General features: G+C 35.2%; 1 protein-coding gene across 7 annotated transcripts in view; it reads left to right on the plus strand.

Moving 5' to 3' along the window:
* DACH1 (dachshund family transcription factor 1) overlaps window positions 1-19,644 on the plus strand; it is a 364,557-nt gene extending 344,913 nt beyond the window's left edge. For 4 of the 7 annotated variants that reach the window (XM_074859524.1, XM_074859525.1, XM_074859531.1 and 1 more), the window contains 2 exons: window positions 4,126-4,174; window positions 16,876-19,644. In XM_074859524.1, the coding sequence (XP_074715625.1) occupies window positions 4,126-4,172 (47 nt within the window). In that variant the 3' untranslated portion in view covers window positions 4,173-4,174; window positions 16,876-19,644. The remainder of the gene's footprint in view (window positions 1-4,125; window positions 4,175-16,875) is intronic. The other 3 variants (XM_074859527.1, XM_074859526.1, XM_074859533.1) reach the window with 1 other exon arrangement.
* Window positions 19,645-19,881: the final 237 nt, after the last annotated feature.

Consider the following 19,881-nt stretch of genomic DNA (forward strand, 5'->3'; position numbering starts at 1 on the left):
CAAATAAAATAGCTTCTATACAGAATGTTAACATTGTGCATTGTAAGATTTGTGGAATGGAGTTTCAATTTTTTCAAAGATAAGTACGATATTATTGGAATAATAAAAGTATACTTGAAATAAGGAAATGATTTGGGCTATAGAATACAAAGAAACTATATTTGCACAATGAAACAGCATGGTGGGATTTGTACTCATTTTCAATATGCCTGCATATGCTTAAATCCTTGCACAAGGAGTTTATAAACATATAAGTGTGTTTGAATTCATTTTAGACATGCAAAACCTTAGAAAGCCAGCCCTGCAGATAGAAAAGTAGGAGCTGTTTAAGAGTACTTTAAGACACAGCACTCATTCTATAAAAGAATTTCAGAAACAGGATGTTTAAACTATCGAGATTGTATACAGAGCCTCATATTCTTTACTACATTATCCTATAATTTTTTCAACTGATAAGATATAGTGGAACTCTGCTGATACCATAATGGCAGTATAGATATTGCTGTGTATTATGAAGGTGTGGAATAGCTGCTGAGGCAATGTAATTATCTATAAAATACCCAAACAATATCAGTGGGAGGGATGTATTTCACTTCACACATTTGTGGGGTAGACGTCTTTATCTGAGCTATTTGGCTGGACTCCTGTTAAAGTCAATGAAGAGTAATAGACACGTCTCTCCCTTTGAAGAAAATGAATCATAACTTCTGAGTTTTTTCATTGATTATAAAGGGAGTCTACAAAACTGGCTCAAACGTAGCTATCCACATTGCAGGTGTCTTGAAGTTAATGTGATGAATCTCACTGTTGTGTATTTTCCTTTTTGCTTGCCTCAGAGTTCCAACATCACTTGTGACAGTAAACACACTATGAACAGCTGTATTTCAGTCACTTCTTGTAACTACTGATGTTGGAAATGAGTAATTGTGCATCACTTCTGGAAAAATATCCATGCCTGACAATTCCTTTTCTGGTATAATTCTGTAACATTTCCATACTGTACAGTTCTGAAAGTTGCATAAGGCATGACTCTCAAATGTAGAAAGGATAACTTGAATTCTGCTTTAATCCTGAAGCTTTGCAGCATTTATTTCAATTGGATGCTACCATGGGAGGCACAAGGCATGAAACAAGAGTCTAAAGAAGCATTCCAAAAACTGAAGTAACAACAAAAGTGGACATAAATTGAGAAGTAGAATAAGAGGTAGATGAAGTATCACAGAACTCTAGAAGGGAAAATGGTATCATATTACTAATATAGTTGCATTGTATTACTATAACTGTATTACTATATCATTACTAATTTGTAATGGACAACTAGTAAATGTTTCTCCATTTAAATGTAGTTTTGCTTGCAAACAAGACATGGGCTGGAATTAACCTGATGAAGCATAGAAGTCTACAATGTAGACATCTACACCTGTGCTTGTCACGCTCGACCCTCTGTGGAGGGAGTGGAGAGAAGCATCTATGGTACAGTTCATCACTTCATAAAGTAGGTGTCTATATTTCTCCTTTGTCTATGGAAGGAGCATAACTAGAGTACCCTGGTATAGACTGCTACAAACAAATTTAGTAAACTCAGTCACATTCCAGAAAAGCTGAATTCAGTTTCTGGAGGTGAGAAAATAATTTATTTTTTTTATTTTTGGTTTGCTTTGGTTTGGTTTTGGTGGTGTTCATGGAAAATTTTTTTTCCATACAATAAATCCATTTTATAGCAGGGGTTGCAATTATACTCCAAGATAGTCTAATTGCAAAAGATAAATGTAGCATGTGACACAGTCACAAGAAGTATATGCTAAGGAGTCACTGTCTTTGCTCATTTGACATTTGCATCAAACAAAGAATCAAGTGGATAATGTCAATTTCACAATTAAAATGGTGGCATTTGTTTGGGTTGTTTACGTGCTTTAGGTCTGATGTTTTGCTATTGAATGATATGGTAAAGAAATAGCTCATTTTGCATGCTTCAGTGCATTTTTAACCAATGCCTTAAGCCAGAACCAAATCTTTATGCAGTCTTTATCTACTGATTTCTTGATGGCAGCACCGATGCTTTGGTATCTCACAAGAGCGTTGTGAAACTTAATGTTTGTAAAGTATTCTGGATCTTGGATGAAAGGCAGAATAGAAGTTCAGTTATGTTATTAACTTCTGCTTTTATATTTTCTTGGGTGACTGATCAGAATCCCAGGCATTAAAAAGAGAGGTTGTCCTGATCCAATGTCGGGGGAGGTTTCGATATGATCCCAAGAGCGAGATTAAGACACAAACAAGGTCAAATGCCATATACCCAAACCAGGTTTTTATTATTAAAAAAGTGAAGAGGGGTAGCGATAGGACAGAATGGAAGGAAAAGACAGAAATAAAACAAGGCTGCGAGATAGGGCTGCAAGAACAGTCACCACCATGGATCCAGCAGCGTCCTGTTGGTCCTCAGTCTTCAGTTCTTCGGTGGTGGGTGCACACGGATCTGGCTTCGATGGTGGATGCACACTGAGCAAATTTTCTGCTGCCATTTTAAGTTCATCGTATCCGCTGATTAGCATATCTGCTCGCCTTTAGGTTTTATTTTCCTCTGGTCCAACAGGTTTTGTTGCATCTGGCTTCAGGGCAGGAAGGTTTGCCTCTTGTCAGTTCATTAGCAATGCATGCATGGGGTCTGGCCTACACAATAGAGCCACAAATGGCTACAGGATGGGGCCAGCTCAGTACAGGTCTGCCCCTTGGAGGCTTGTCTAAAGGGTCTGGACAATGCAACTGCAAAGAAGTGGGGGGGTGCATCCTTCAATACACTCCCGCTTCCCTGGTCGACATCCCCCAGACCAATTCACAGGCCACAGCAGCTTCTCTTGGAGGTTTGCACAGACACAAACAAGCTTTGAGAGAGTCATATGACGTTTCAGTCTCTCACAGAGGTGGTACAAGATACAGCAATTTACAACTATTATGAACTAATTATAGTAAGTTTCAAGTCTAGTACGGGGAAACAGTTGGAAAAATATTTTATGGGATTTAGTAAGGTAATACTTGATAGCCATAATTTTATGTAAAGGCAGCATGCCTGGATTTTCATATGAGAAAAATGTAATAGACTGACTTACCTCAATTATTCTGTGTTAGATCAAAATTTGTGTACTACTGAGTGGCAGCATTTTGGTGTAATAGGTGACAGTCTCTCTTTTATAATCCTAAACTATCTGTGGGGTCAGTAGTCCTGTTAAAAAGAATGCGACTTCAACATTCACTTTATACATTCAAGAGTCAAACAAGCAGTTAGACTTAAAATGTAAATAAAACTGTACAGCGAGATTGTATCAGGCAGGCAGCACTTTGAACAGGGTTAAGAAAGCAACCACATTCCTAAAATATCCCTTCAACTCAATTGCTTTATCACTCTTATGTTAGTTTTCTTCAAAAAAAAAAAAAAAAAAGACACCCTTGCCATTAATAAAGCTATATTAATTTGAACTAGCTGAGAATCTGATGGTTTAATTTTAGAGTGGCCAGATTTTAGTTTTTGTCCTTTCTCCCTTTGGCAGTATGATAAAATAAAAAACCCAAAAGACTTTTATGTCCTTCAGAAATAGGAAATACTTTATTTAAAGATAAACAAATCTTAATATGTCTGTAAAATTCATATAAATGTCTTATTGTAAATACCAATTACTATGCCAAATCTATTTTAATTCTAAAAAGTGTTTTCTAGTAGTGGTTATTTTTATATTGATATAATTAAGAATGATGAGATAAAAAAAATTAGTCTATGTATAATTGAAGCATTCAGCTTTCCCATGGATTTGATTTGGAACTTGACCCATCTCTATTAGTATCTCAAGTTCCCACGAAAGAAAAAAAAGAAAAGAAATAAATCAACTAAGAAAAGTAAGTATAAAGGAAGTGAAACTAAAATTAACACATTTGGAAGGAACACTTAGCCAGCATCACGTTCCATCTATAGCTAAAATTTGCTGTCAGCATATATCTATAATAAGTATTCTTCCAGTGAACTGCCAGCTGGCTTGTAAAGGAGAAAATCTATTCTATAGAATAGACTGCTAGCTTTAAAAAGAAATCTTTAGCTTTTCAACCCTTCACAGGAAGTATTTTCGTTATTGTAAGGTTCCATAACACCTGAAGGACATCCTGGGAGACAGCAGCATATATAATGGTAATGTGATGTCATTTTGTTTTTCCTAGTTGAGAAACACAAAGTGTGTATCAGTAAGAGTAAAAGGAACATTTTTCCTATTATATTCTTGTCAACCTTATTTTTTAAAAGTGATGCAGCCTCTAATAGCTTAGGAAAAGCAGCAATAGCATAATAGTGTGTTTTGTCATGGATGTTAGAAAGGATGGATCACAACGTGCTACGGCTGGCCTTGGAAACAAAGCATTATGAAGTCAGGACCAAAAAATTTACAGTGCTGGTTTATGTGCATGAAATTAGAATAGAGATTGTTAAAAATATACAATGCTATATTAGATAATTCAAGTTTTGACTTGCTTATTTAGTCTCTTTGTTGATTCTGCAGATTTTGCCTGTGACAAACTGTTGGTTGAACCCTTGCATTAAAGACATGTATTTTTCATGATATTGTTTCGAACTGCAATATGCTGGCTACAAGTCCTTTCAAGTAATCAAGCTATATTGAATACAAACATAAAATAAAAAGCAGCAATAATGTGCTCTCAGCTTTAGCTTTACACCCTGACTCAGGTATACACTCTTAGCCATTGAAGAGAGAACAGTATGTTTGCACACTGATGAATTGAACATAAAAATATTGTGGTTGGATCAGGCTCCTTGGCTTCACTAGAAATACTGGAAGCATCATAAAAGTGGTATAACTGACTGGAGGATCAGTTCCATTTTCAACCTTATCATCAAATTTGTTATGACAATCACAGTTACTATCACTGCAGTAACTATGCCATCCTAAGCAATCTGGTTCCCAATGCTAAAATATTGAAATGCTAAAACACTATTAAAACTTGCAATTCTATTCCAGTTCTAACTGGGCAATAGTTCCAGAGTTTGATCTTAAACATTCAGTGAGCAAAAGAGTCCTAATTTTAGAAATTAACAACTAAGGTTTTCCTGTATTTTTTTTCATATTCTTGCAAAACCTGTGACTCTCTTAGATTTTCCAGCTAAAATTAGCTTTATACTAAGTCTATTTTACCAGACCAGGTATTCAATAAATAAATTCAGGACATACTGAATGTCAGTTCTTGCCTCTCTTCCTACTAAAATGGCATAGCATTAGGGACACGACTAGATGGGCTTTAAAATCCGCATTTGCAGGCTATCATATCACAAATACCATCTTAAAGACCATTTTAATAGGTCTATCATTTTGGAAGGCTACACCAGAACTGAGTTACTGCAATAGAAAACAGAGCTATTTTGTGTCTCTCTTTACTATTTAATCTATATACAAGGAATAATCTTTCCTATGATAAGGATATCAATAATTTTATTTTCATCTTGTGGACTCTATTCCTGGTATTACACTAGTAGCCTATTCTGAAATTATTCCAGTTTAAATTCACCTTGAGCATGGGTAACCAGCATCTGTTCCAGGGAAGGTCCTGCAAGTGACTTGTACAACACTATTAATATGTTGCTATTGAAAATAAACAGTGTATGTGGAAAGCTGGGGGGCGGGGGGGGGGGGGGGGGGGGCGGGGGGGGGAGACAGAGACAAAAAGCAACCATGAAGTAACATTTTTCATTTCCTCTGTCTTGACAAAATCACACTTCCAAGCAAGAAAATTTTACACTTCAGATATTTTGCACAGGTCATTGCTTCTGACTCCCAAGATAGTCACTTGATCCCAGAGTCACTGGTTAAGACTGCTCTGTGGTTTAATTTAGCCATTCTCTTTTCTCTTGCTTACTTTTTGATGATGGACCATGGTGCTAAGTTCTCTCTGGGAAAGCATGCTGCTTCCATATGGTCTGGGATTTCTGTCGTGGGGTGCATCCAGGACACAGTCTGTCATGACATGCTGCTTTTTCTGAGGAATCTCTATTGGCAAAGACACAGAGTGGTGCCAAATTCAAACCACCTGGCCCTAAGGCTAATTGAGTTTTTCCTGGGAGAGTAGAATAATAATTCTGAAGTACCTATCTGAAATTATGTTACCACTGAGAGGGAATGGGAAAGGTTGGCTTGTCACCGCAGTACTTAAAGGCATCTCTGAAGGTATGCTCAAGGTAGAAGTTTACAATCAGTTAGGGGAACTAGTTTGAATTATGAATTGAAAAACAATCTACCTGGACCAGAATTAGCACTTGTCACAGAAACAGAGTTCCCTTGTAATTTCAAATGCTAGTTCCTTATAGGAACAAAAGCATTTTGCCTAATTGCTGCTTCATAGCTAACTACAAGGTTAAACCCCATATACATCTTTCAGCTTAAAGTCTTCTTCAGATTTAACATGAGCTGTTTTTTTTCAGTTTTGTAGTCCTGTTGCTCATGCTAAGCCCTGGGAACTTCATTGAGATCTGTTCATATTTCTATGAACATATTTCTATTTCTGGTGGTAAGGATTATGTGTGACTTCAGTTATTGATCATTTAGATTCATAGAATCATTTAGGTTGGAAAAGACCTTTAAGACCATCAAGTCCAACTGTTAACCTAGCGCTGCCAAGTCCACCACTAAACCATGTCCCTAAGCGCCACATCTACACGTCTTTTAAATACCTCCAGGGATGGTGACTCAACAGCTTCCTTGGGCAGGCCTGTTCCAATGCTTGACAACCCTTTCAGTGAAGAAATTTTTCCTAATATACAATCTAAACCTCCCCTGGTGCAACTTGAGGACATTTCCTCTTGTCCTGTTGCTTGTTATTTGGGAGAAGAGACTGACACCCACCTCGATAGAATCTCCTTTCAGGTACTTGTAGAGAGCAATAAGGTCTCCCCTCAGCCTCCTTTCTCCAGGCTAAACAACCCCAGTTCCTTCAGCTGCTACTCACAGGACTTGTGCTCTCAACCCTTCACCAGCTTCGTTGCCCTTCTCTGGACATGCTCGAGTAATTCAATGTCCTTTTTGTAGTGAGGGGCCCAAAACTGAACACAGTATTTGAGGTGCAGCCTCACCAGTGCTGAGTACAGGGGTAAGATCACTTCCCTGTCCCTGCTGGCCACACTATTTCTGATACAAGCCAGGATGCTATTGGCTTTTTTGGCCACCTGGGCACACTGCTGGCTCATGTTCAGCCGGCTGTTGACAGACACTCCCAGGTCCTTTTCCGATGGGCAGCTTTCCAGCCACTCTTCCCCAAGCCTGTACCATTGCATGGGGTTGTTGTCACCCAAGTGCAGGACCTGACATGACTTGGGCATGACTTCTCATTTGGTTTCTGTCACCTTGACTCTTGTTCTGGAGCTGACTGCTTGGTGCCATTGTTTTCCATAAGCTTGCTTTCATACAAAATACCTAAAAGCAGCAAACTTATATTGCATATGTTTTGACATCCCATGCATCCTTAATAGATTTTCCATAAGCTTGCTACTGTGCAATCCATCTATTTTATAGCCTCATTCCTTCCTGTTCTGCATGTGACTATTTCTTCATGTTTTGCATTGGGCTGTTACTCTGTTTTAGCACACAGATGAGAACAAGGGTGGTTGGGTATTAAAGGAAAATGTGGTGTTAATGTGATATTGATATTAGAAAAGGATTCCACACATTCCAGAATTGATGTATGCAGGTTAATGTAAGTAGTAAAGCTAAATGCTGTCTTTAAATGGCCTCTATTTTCCAGTAACCTTTGCAGCATTTGAAATGACATCTCAGTAACCAGGATTAAGGAAAAGCCAGATACTACTCTTGTATTAATTGTGGGGTTTAAGTCTAATCTGAAACCAACAAAACGCTAGTCTGTCTTTTAGTTATTGGGATATTACAGCAAATGAAAATTATTTGTTTAGAAAAGAAGTAGCTTGTAGAGAAGAGTGAGATAGGTTTGTGATTCTGTGAATCAGAAGAGATGCTCTGTGTAGGAGTAGGTATTAGATAAGTCTTGTGTTCAAAAAGTAGTCTAGGCTAAAGCTCTAGAAATAACAATAATTTAGAAGAGCTCATCTTCATAAATGATTTGTATGTACTGAAGGAAATGAACATCCAACATCTATTGGAAACAATAGATTGCTAGTACTAACCAAGGCCACAACTATTTCTGATAGAAAAATCATGACTCATGTTACTTTTTCCAGACCTTCATAAAAGATCTTTATTAATCCACACTTTATTATGTGATCTGTAATTATAAACACAGGTATCATGCTAATACAATTTGTTTCTAGTTCAGTGATGGAAAGGATCTGTGTGTGTGTTTATGCATGTGTATGGGGGGTAGTTTTTAAGAACTATTAGCTTGTATATGCTTTCACATATTTTCTGTAATTTGATCTCAACTCAGAAGCAAAAACCACTGAAAGTTCAAACAAATGCTGATCTATTGTCTTTTATTCAGATTTCATTTTATGAACATTTTTTCCTCTCCAGAGAGAAAAATAATTATTTTCCTAAGCCTGTTTGAAGATTAACTTTATGGTTGATATTTTGTATGTAAGATTACTTTGGTGATTATGTTTAGCGTAAAAAAGTGATCATTTGAGTGAAGGAGTGAAAAAGGAGACAAAATTGAGAAAAGTGGAAAGAAGAGCAATAAAGCTGAATAATAATTTCTGTTTCTATCAAAACTTTACAAGAAAAAAAAGAAGGCATCAGGCAGAAATCACATTCCAATACTCAACTCTGTCAATTTTATGCTATCAGATCCAAGGTTGCTTGTTGATTGGCTTGCTAAAAAGGTAGTAAAAAAAAGTTGTTTATGGTTCTGAAAATACAATAGCAAATAAAGCACACCTTTTTGCAGAATTTAAAACTGTTTAATGCAGGACAGATTGTTCAGCACAAAAATTATCCACACTGTGTTACAAACAGCACTGAACACAATGAGCTGTGGAAGCTCACAAGCTGATCGCATTTAGCTGTGACTTCATCCTTTAATAACTTTTCCACATGATTCTTCAGTTGAAGGTGTTTGGTTTTGGTTTTTCTCTGTTGTTTTTTTTATTCAACAGAAGTGACACAATACAATGCCTTAGTGACTCAGGTTCAGTGCTTGTAAGTAATCAGTTCTGTTGTCTTTTTTTGGAAATGCTTTGGTTCTGTTTACACAAATAGAAAAAGGGTTGTTAAGTTCATAAGGCAACAATAAAAGACAGGGTGATTTTTTAAAATCTATTTCTTTCAAAGAATTTCTCACCTTGACAGTTCAATCTTTTCAGTGCTCAAAATGGCAAGCTCTGTGTGTTCTATATGATCTTTAAATAATAGAAGGTGGCATATTCAGGTAGTCCATTGCTTTGTTAGTTTACTAAAGACGGGATTGCTGACCTTTAGCTTGCTCACACGGTATTCAGTGATATAATGAAAACATATATTCATGATTAAAACACATGATAAAATTACTGAAAAAAGATCCTGACAGTTCAATAATTAAAATAACTGCAAAAAAGGTGTTTAGACACTCTTTTTTATATATATACATGTTTTAGTTTTATGTCTGGAAACTCAGAATTTAAATGTCCTAAGTATAAATTATTATTTTAAAAAGAAAGACATGAACATCTCAGTCTCCTGAATATTTGCACTGAGTATTAACACAAATATATTTGTACATGAATGTTAAGTAGAGAAATGAAAGGTGTATGATTAATAACAATATGCAAATTTGAAACTAATTTATTGGTGTTATACAAAGGGCAAACTAGGATAGTGTTTGGCCAAATATGTTTACATACTTCATATTTGCATGAGTTTATTGAACATGCAGTGTGAAATCACCCATCTTTGCATAAAAACTGGGTAAGAGCTTTTTTTAAAGAACAAATTGCTCAAATTTCAAAGCCTCAACAGTTGAGCCTGGTTTCCTACATCTCCTGTACTCTAATCTAATTCTGTTTGGGAAGAGGGCAGTCTATCCATCCATGTTCCCCAATACATGATCTACTTTTACTATCAGTAACAATGTAAAGACAGTATAGATCCCTCTGTCCCTCCTTTTCAGTGCTGAGTAGTAAAGCTTCAGCACTCTGTTTATCCTGTCTTTTCCCCTCACAACATATAGTTTTGCATTTTATCAGGCAAATTACGGAAAGTTATGTTCAGTTAATTTCATGACTGCATTTTACAAAGCTGGGCTTTATGTTCTCAGTCCCACTCTGCAAACTCTGGAAAATACTCAACCTCATCATAAATTATTTTCCCACGATTAAAAAGTTAGACTTCCATTTTTATCTTCCTGCTTCAGTGGCAAATAAATCCTCTTTTGTCTCAATTTTGAATAAAATATATATGAAAAGTATATAAAAATATGCTTTGTCCTTAATTAGCTACTTCCTTTAAGTTTTTTGAAGAAGAGTTACAATTTGACTAAGATCCCTTCCATCTGTCACAATATGCTTGCTTTTATTTTGACTTCCCGTTGCTGTCTTATCAAATATCACATGAATCATTACCATTTGTTTGCCATCCCTTTCTTTTGTTTTGTTTCTCTTCCTCCAAATGATTAAAACATCAGGTTGAATGAAAGGTTAGAAGTACACTGTGATTCACATTTGCCCCATCTTATTAAAACAAATAAACCAACCAGTTATATAATTCAAATATGCTTGAGCTATGGCTTGCAGATGCTTTTATCAGCTCTGGGCTGAAGAGGTTGTGTGCATTCAGGCATGCACGTACAACTGTTCTTTGAAAGGGACAAACCTCATTAGATTACAGGTGCCTGGAAATAACTTCTGAGAAAATAGCTGCCATTTTCAATAAAGCTACTTCCTAACAGGAAACACAATTTATTATGTTCTTTAGCACAAGTGAGCAGCTTTTCTTTTATTTAGATAAAAGTAGCCCCATTTAATGTCACAAATATTTTATTTCTTTTAACCTGTTGGACTGAGGGTGGATCATAGTATTTTTTACTCTAATATTCTAGCTTATAAAATGTTGAGAAAAAGAGCTCTAATGATTCTTATATTACAAAATATGTGTTACACTAACTTACAAGTTATTTCATTTACTTGCCACACCATCATTTCTTGTACAGAGAGTCAGAAATGTTTCATAATTGCCTCAGCTTGCTAGAACTGAAGTTAGCAGTTTTTAATGGCTGTAGGGTGTGGAAAAAATGTGTATATACTGAATTTCAGTACAAAGTCTCTGTTGTCTTTAGTGAGCACATGGGCTAGAACTGGGGATTTTGTGTTGCAACATGATTTTAAGAAGAGTCTAAGCTCAGGTCAGCTCAGTCACCAGCCATAGAGATGGACTTCAAATGGATTTTTACGGGCCAAGAACATAGTTTCAATTAAATAAGTATGCGCATGTGGGTTTTTTTGGTGGTGGTTTTTTGTTATTTGTGCTAACATAGTCCTTAGAGATCTCAGTGAATGCTGCTGTACCTTGCTAAGAACAAGAAAACAGACTGAGAAACCATCAGTGCACAGAATCTCTATTACCTAGAAAGACAAGGGGGGAAAAAGAGAGAAAGCTTGAAAGAGAAAACAGAAAAACAGAAAAGTGAAATCACAGATCATTTCAGAGTCTGAGCTGGGAATAAAGTTCCCATCCACACTTGTTAGTTGTGTTCTTCTTATTAACAAGAGACATCAAAGTAAAGTAGGTGTTCCTAACTTTGAAAGCACAAAGAGATTAATAGATCCACCATTCAAATATCCTTAAGACCCATTTGAAGACTAACTTATATCACTGGCCTGTGCATATTTGACAAAATTATATTAACTGTATTAGGAATTCTAGTGACTAAAATTGAGGCTACTTTGATGTAAGGGTTCCTGAATCATGGGCTGGCATTTACTATTCTATAGCTCACAAATTACAATCATAAAAAATAACAAGTAATAATAAATCAATAAACATTTATCCAAACATCCTAACTTTTCAAAGCTCCATTGGGATTTCTGATCTTATAATTCATTTCGCTTCTCATACATTATTTTGTCCTTTTTTTCTTTCCTATTAACTTTCTTTCTTATTAGGGTTTCTTTCTTATTAGCTCTCTGTGACATGCTACAGTATCTTTCTGTTTGTTTGTTTGGTTGTTTTTTTCCCTAAAACTCCTAACACGTTATCATATTACTAAGGAGAGTTTTCCTCAGTAGGCTTTTCTATGATAGGAAATGACTGAATTCAGGTGTGACACCACACCTTTGATGCTGATTTGCAGATTTTCATAAACCAAAGACTGCAGTATGCTCTTATGATAGTCATGATGATCACTGTTGTTATGCTTATTTTTAAAGCAGCTCTCAGAATACAAACTAAAATATGACATGTTTGAATGGCAAACAACCTCAGTGTGGCTTGCATTGAGTGGCAGAGATACATGCATTACCATCTAATGGATGATTTACTTCATTTGCAACCTAAGATCAAACTTAACATTTCATTGTAGATTTTTATCACTTTACAAGGATGCATATTAATAGGAATAATATTTGAGTGGGTTTATGTTTTTATCTCAGAAAATGTTAAGCACATAGAGATACTTACTACAAGCTGCCCACAGAATATTAATGTGAATCATTCCCCAGCTAACATCTCTGTGGGAATGCATTTCAAGGCATATGATTTGTTTCAGCACTACAAACTTTTATGTCAGTTTCATTTGTTTGTTTTTTTATAACATTTATGACCTTTTAACTATTTGGGCATGTTCATTCAAAAACCTCAAAATGAGTCTTAATTAAAAAGGGTTGATCTAAAAAAATTACTCCTTCACTCTGGCTAGAATTTCTGTCATATCAGTCCACAGACAAAAACAAATGAGATTTAGGAGTAGTGGTGTTTTCAGTTTGAGTTACTAGCAGGAGCTTGTGTGATCTTGCTGAACACTGCCATTTGCAAAAGAGCAATTAAAACAGCTGACAATCTGCTAATCATGCACAGTTCTATTTAGAAATTTAACAGTATTTTCCCAGTTTGTGTTTTTGCTTCACTTCCTAAGAGTGAAAGGAATTTTTATGTAGTTATATTGTATATAACAGTATGTCAGTTTGGGAAACTTTACCACAGATCAACAATTTTCAGTAGGCTAAAAATATACTCCAACGTTGTAAACATTTTAGAGAACATTTTCTCTGTGTGTTTGTGTAGTATATGTTTATGTGCATATATCTATGTTTGTATGAATAGTATATTCCATATTTGTTTTACATAAAATCGTTTTTATGCAGATAGACAAATTCTACATTTGTTAACAATAGAAAGTAATGCAACACACATATATAACTGTTAAATAAAAGCTGATCAGGAGGCAGGAAGCATAGGCACAGTCATGATTTGGGATTTAGGAGTAGTGGCATTTTCACATTGAGTTACAAAGGATGAGCGTGCTTGATCTGCTGCTCATGATTTGTAGGATTTGATTGTGATTTTAACCTTGAAATCATGAAGGCCTATCAGTGGTAATGCCCCACTGGTATTTGGACAGGAACACTGGCTACACCTAGAGGTGATGTGATTCTGCTGGTTTTGACAACAATATTGAGAAGTTCCACTCATTTTGGAAGAACCTTTGAACAATGAGAATCAAGAGAGAAATGGTTAGGAAGAAGGGAATAGTCTGAAAGAAAAAGGGACAGCAATCAGATATAGGTGTTATATTTGGTCACCAAATCTTAATGCAAGGTTATAATTCTTCTCCAGAGCTGTGAGTTACCTCTGTTTTTCCTAGCACATTTTGAAGTCTTTGTATTTCTGAAGTGCAGTGCTATTTGCTTGGTGTAAGTCCTTAATGAGTGGCTACACAAACTTCTCAGCCACACACAGGAGCATGCTGGAAGAAAAATGTAAAGCCTAAAGAAATTATTGTCCATCTTTTCTCAAATTCGTGATTTGAGAGGATGGTGGGCAGTTACACAGATACTGTGATTTTTTTCCACATTGGCACTATAGGTTCTAAAGAAAAGGATATTCATTTTGCACCTCATTCTTTCATGACTAATCTTGAGAAAATAAAGGAAATATTTTACAATCCTTAGCAACTTTTGAACTCTTAGTAAGTATTACTTAATCACAGAATTGCTTTACCTATATCATAACATGGCAGGATTTATTTTAAAGTTGATGTGTCTAATGCTTGCTGTGTTTTCCCATATGTTAGGGGAATTAGTCAAACACCTTAATATATCTGTTTTATAATAAGCCTAGCAATGATATTAGATCAGCTGCTGAGTCCTTATATGACATTTTAAGTCCATTATCAATACAGATGATTTAATTGCACTTTTAATGGTCCATCATATAGTTATTTGAGGAACAGGAAGATTTATGCTTATTGTATATATCCATCATAAATGTTTTTAAGTTATATAAACAAATATCCTCTTACTTTGTACGGAAGATGCTTTGTAAATCTGCCCATTTCAATTATTGTTCATAGTCTGTGGATACAGAATACAGGATCTGATAGTGTCTTCCATTAAAAGTGTAAAACCTCCTATTGACTTCACTGCCACATTTGGTCCTTAAGCAGTGTAAAATAAAGCTGACTTTTGAAAACATACCGCTCTTCTCTGCGGATTGTTCATCTTTTGTTGGCTGCTACAAGGATTCTGCTTCCTACAGCTGTATTTTTAATTGAGAGTATGTTTTAATAAATATTTTATTTTAAAAGGTGTACAGAGACCTGATATAGAGAAATAAAATACAAGTTACTGACTGTAGGTTATCTTAATGTTTAGGTGTGGGAATTATGCATAGCGCTCATTAGCAAGCATTCATTCAGGATAGCCAAAGTGCTGGTATATATGCAGAGTAATTCTCCTACAGAGGTATCCAGACAGCTTTAGTGCTGTAAATGTCTGTAGTGTTTATTCAATATGTTTGGGAGAATTATATGCAACTATAGCCAGTAATAGCTCTGGCTATCCTGTACTTCATGCAGGTTCTCTTTTGAGATGGTTTACCAGGCCTTCAGTCGTACCAAGATCCATTTCAGAGGTTCCTTCTTTCTCTCCTGAATTCCCATAAGCATTTTGATTGCTCTTGATGCATCAAATAAGAATAAAATGGCCTTAAGTTAAGGCCTTACTCAATCTATTTTTATCCCTCTTCAGTGCACAAAGATTCTAAAGAGCAAAGAGAATGTGGAAATAGTTCTGAGTGGAAGCACTCTAAGTGGTGGGAAAGTTATCTACTCTGCCAAAAAAAGCTAGGAACATAAAAAAGTAGGGAAAGGGAGCAGGAAAATGTAAAGACAGGGGAGAAAGTAGCTAAAGGGGGTACACCGCAGAAGCTTGCAAAAGAAAACTAGTGGTGAAAAAGGAAGACCAGAAGAACAGTAGATAAGAATCACTGTGACAGAGTGAGAGATTCTACCATCTCCTTTTTTCCCCAGCAGTTCTGATAGAAACTAGACAATAAAAATTAGAAAGAGGTGTGCAGGAGGTATAACTTTTACAGCTGTTATGTGATGTATATTTGTCTGCTTTCAAGTTAAACTTTTCTGTCTCTCAACAGTTACAGTAAGCTTGTGGAAGTGATACCGTGTGTTTCAATGATAGCAAAGCATTTCAAGAATTTCAACATTCATTTATATAGGTTTATCTCACACAATTTTTTCTTATATATCTAATAAGAATTTCAAAGACTAATTTGGAATAAAAAGGTTAGACTAAGAAAACAGAAACAAAACTGTCTGAAATCTTATAAATGAATGCTGATTTCACTTGGACCAAAAGAAGGGTTTCATGCAGACTTCGAGTTGAGATACAGCTTGTACTTCCAGATGCATTGTATTCTAAAATATAAGTAGTGTTTCATAATTACGCACTGTGGAGGATTAATATGCTTCATAATGTGCTTTACTCACAAAGGATCAATGCTTTCTATCCTACAGGTCAGAAAATAAAGAAGTTTTTCTGTCTGTTTCCTGTTTAAAACAAAACCAAACAACTTTGTATTGCTATAAGAATAAATGCATATGAGATGTTCATGTCCCAAGTGAAAAAAAATTGCTTTATATTTGTAAATTAGGTGAAAGCATGTTATGGCAGAACATTGTGTTCAAGTTTTTCTAGATCAACAGTTACTGGCTAGATTAGCTTATTTCTCATGCTCCCTTTCCATCATACATATCTCACTTAAATATATGCTCCTCACTTGGGTGGAAAAAATGTTGAAAGAGATGTGCTTACATCTTTAACATAGTAATTGTTCAGTTAATCTCATTTATGGGGGAAGAAGGCTATACTTCACTGATACCGATTAAATATCCTATACTGGGTTCTATATAAATAGCTACAAATGTGCACAATGGTTACATTACATGGTATATTTAACAACATAGCTAAATCAGAAAGTATGAGCTATGCCTTTAGTGGTGGGAGTACTAACGATTGCATGCAAGAAGATTTTTGCATGCAACCATGAAGGAAATAATTACTGTTCAGCACTATTCAGTTAAGTTTGCATATCAGTAAAAACACTTGCACAGAGGCTCCACCTACATTCCTAGTGCCCTAGCACTGATATGAGTGCAGCATATATTAAAGCTTTAGAAGGTGTTACAGTATTCACAGCTAGCAAAGTGTGTGTAATTTTTAACAGAGTTAATTTGACCACTGTCAGATGAAATTACAATGGTGATATTCAGGTTTCATTATTTTTTTTTTATTTTAAACATCAAATACCATAGGTGGCACTTTATAGATTTATGGGAGGACTACTTCTGCTGAGTCTTTAATTCTTGTGGGTTTTCTCCTCTTTTCAATTCATTGCAGATATAAATATATAAAGAAAATGTTTGTTTTTCATATTTCAGATGGAAGACTTTATTTGAAAACTACTGTCATGTACTGAGTTTTTCCTGCTGAAGATACCTGTGCTACAGTAAAGAACTTTGCAGTAAGACATTGGCTCATAAGGAGTTCTGTGGAAACAAAGCATTTTCAAGGCAACTTCCTCAACTTCATTTTTCAATGTTCTTCAAAAATGTAAAGAATTCTGCAAGAGTGTCCTCCTTTGGTTATCTCCTGTGGCTCGACTTGGAGACCTAGAGAATGTTTGTAAATGTACAGTAGCACTCTTCTTACAGTGAAAATCTGCATCTCTGCGCCGGACTATTGTATCCAAAATTACAGGCGGGTCAGAACAAGGCTGAGTATTCCCTTTTTCAAGGAATGCAGACTCTGTCCTCCTCTGATGATTCTATATTTGAGCACATCAAATGATCCTTCCAGCAGTGTCCAAGTACACTTACAGACTGTTATATCATACCGAAACCAGCAAGACAGCTCAGAAGTGAACTTATAGAGGGCATAAGAGGATTCTTAATAAAAAAAAGGAAAAAAAAAAAAAGGTAAAAGAAAAAAAAAATTGATACATTCAGTTTTCAAACTATGATCGTGGGTTTTCTTCTAAAGACATTTTTTCCACATGCTTTCCAAGAGACCAACACATGTATGTTAGACTACATTAAGTGAAATGAAATTTTGTGTAAGTGAAAAGAAATGCTGAATGTAAACAAACTGTTTTACTGTTCACAAAGTCTCTTTTCCTAAAATAAAAAAAATATGATAAAAAGAGTAATAATTTCTCATTGTAAACTGGCAGGGGTTTATGAAATAAAAGACTTTGCTTCTTATCAAACTGTTGGTCACATGTACAGTATATAACACAAATCACACAAGGAAGGTATTATGTATGCAGTAGAAATCTAGAGTTTAGGAAATGAAAATTTTAGATAATATTGTTTTGTCACCCTGTTGGTCAGAAAGACACCTTTCTAGTTTTAACGCATGCAGGCATGTAAATATTTGTCCTGGAGTCACAGTATTACTGAATGAGATCTTAAGCATCTGGTAACAAGTCAGAATTCTGTATCAGCCACTTTTATTTGTATATTGAGCCCTGGTTAGTGCCCTGATTAGTGCACTTTTAAGAATGGACCGTGGCTGAGCAGCAAGTCAAATACCAGAAATATTTTTATATGTTAATGTCATATTACGTCAATGTTGCTAAAAAAAGAAAACCTAACAAACACTTGATGTATCAGTCCAATTCCACGTAGAACTGAGTGATACAGTTGAAGTCTATTGTCCCTCCCACCTTGTCTTAGGGATGGGGTGGTTATGTGTTACTTTCACTGTCTTTATGAAAGCTACAATATGTGTTTTCACCTTTGTGCTGATAACTGGAAGTAAGCTGCAACACAGTGCTGATTACATTGCTGAAAGTTATGTTCTTTGCTTTGCGTACTTTTGGGTTACCCCTTTAAAGACTGATTTTGTGAATCAGTGCTATTACTGTAAGTTTTGTGATTATGCTTTCTTCATCTAATGTTTTATGCATATAAAATATTATTTATTACATGGAAACATATCAAAACCTTAAATGTCTAAGATGCCTAACTTAAAGCAAATATTTCTTTAAAAATAGTTCTGATTGGATATTAATATTATTTTGTCAAAAAAAAAATCTAATGTTTTGTAAACTCTAGCACTGAGCTTCTATAGTTTGTAGGTCTTCCTTGCAATACTGGTACACATTTATTTTGTGCCGTTCATATTTACTCCACCACAATCCTTTTTTAACAATAGAAAGATGTATATACAAGTTCACATCACGGTAATTTTTTTTAAAGAAATATTGAGCAATATTTTTCATTAAATATTGTTACCTAATACTTTGTAGTGATATTATTTTCTAACCATGATTCTTTCCTAATTTTCGTAGTTGCTTGAACACATATGGGATTCTGTACTCCAGTTTTTTCATACGCAGTCTTTAAAGGGTTAACAGCTGTAAAGTTAGATGGACTTGTGGCAAGCTTTTGAATCATTCATATCTGAAAGAGAATTAAAAGCCTACAACTGAAATATGTAGTAGCATCTACCATTGCTCTGCTCCTTGCATAGAGTCACCTGTAAGTAGGTTTAGTAGTTTTACAGTATATACTTTCAAGACCTTTGGGAATGCCTCAGTGTTTGGCTTGGTACATAAATGGAAATGTTAAGGATTAAGGGGGAACCAATTTATAAGCTGGAAGTTTAGAAAGAATCTTGCTAAAACCAATGTAAATATTACAGACAATGAGATGTTACTGTAAGTTGAATTTTTTGCCCCTCTTTAGTTATACAGGTTTTGGGTTGGTATTCTGGTTTTTGTTTTTGATTTGGATTTTTTTTTTTTTTTGCATAGATTATGAAGAAAAGTTGTGCTCATGTTATTGTTTATATGCTTTTGTAATCTTAAAGATATTAATGTCTAGTTGTTCTATATTATAACCACATTTGCGCTCTATGCAAGCCCTTGGAACAGACCATACTCATCTTCATGTAGGACCTATGAAAATTGTCTATTTTTATCTATATATTTAAAGTTTTCTAAAAATGAAAAAAGGTTATTACGAATTTTGTTGTACAAAATCTGTACAAAAATCTGTTTTTACATCATAATGCAAGAATTGGAAATTTTTCTATGGTAGCCTAGTTATTTGAGCCTGGTTTCAATGTGAGAACCACGTTTACTGTTATTGTATTTAATTTTCTTTTCTTTTCAACAATCTGCTAATAAAACTGTCTGAAATCTCCCTGTGACTTTATTTACAGTTCATCTTTATTAAATTTTCTGAAATGTGTAACATCAGAGGAATATTTACTTTCTAATGGGAGGCATCTAAAAACAACATAAGTCAGCTCTTTGTAATGTGAGGAGAACAATGCTGAATGATTTTATTTAACATGCAACTGCTTCTATCTCTAATATGAATTACTGTGGTGAAAAACATCATAAAAGCACACTCTGTGGTTATTGTTTAACAAGCAGA

Source organism: Strix uralensis, chromosome 2 (genome assembly GCF_047716275.1).
Source record: "Strix uralensis isolate ZFMK-TIS-50842 chromosome 2, bStrUra1, whole genome shotgun sequence".
Lineage (NCBI taxonomy): Eukaryota > Metazoa > Chordata > Aves > Strigiformes > Strigidae > Strix > Strix uralensis.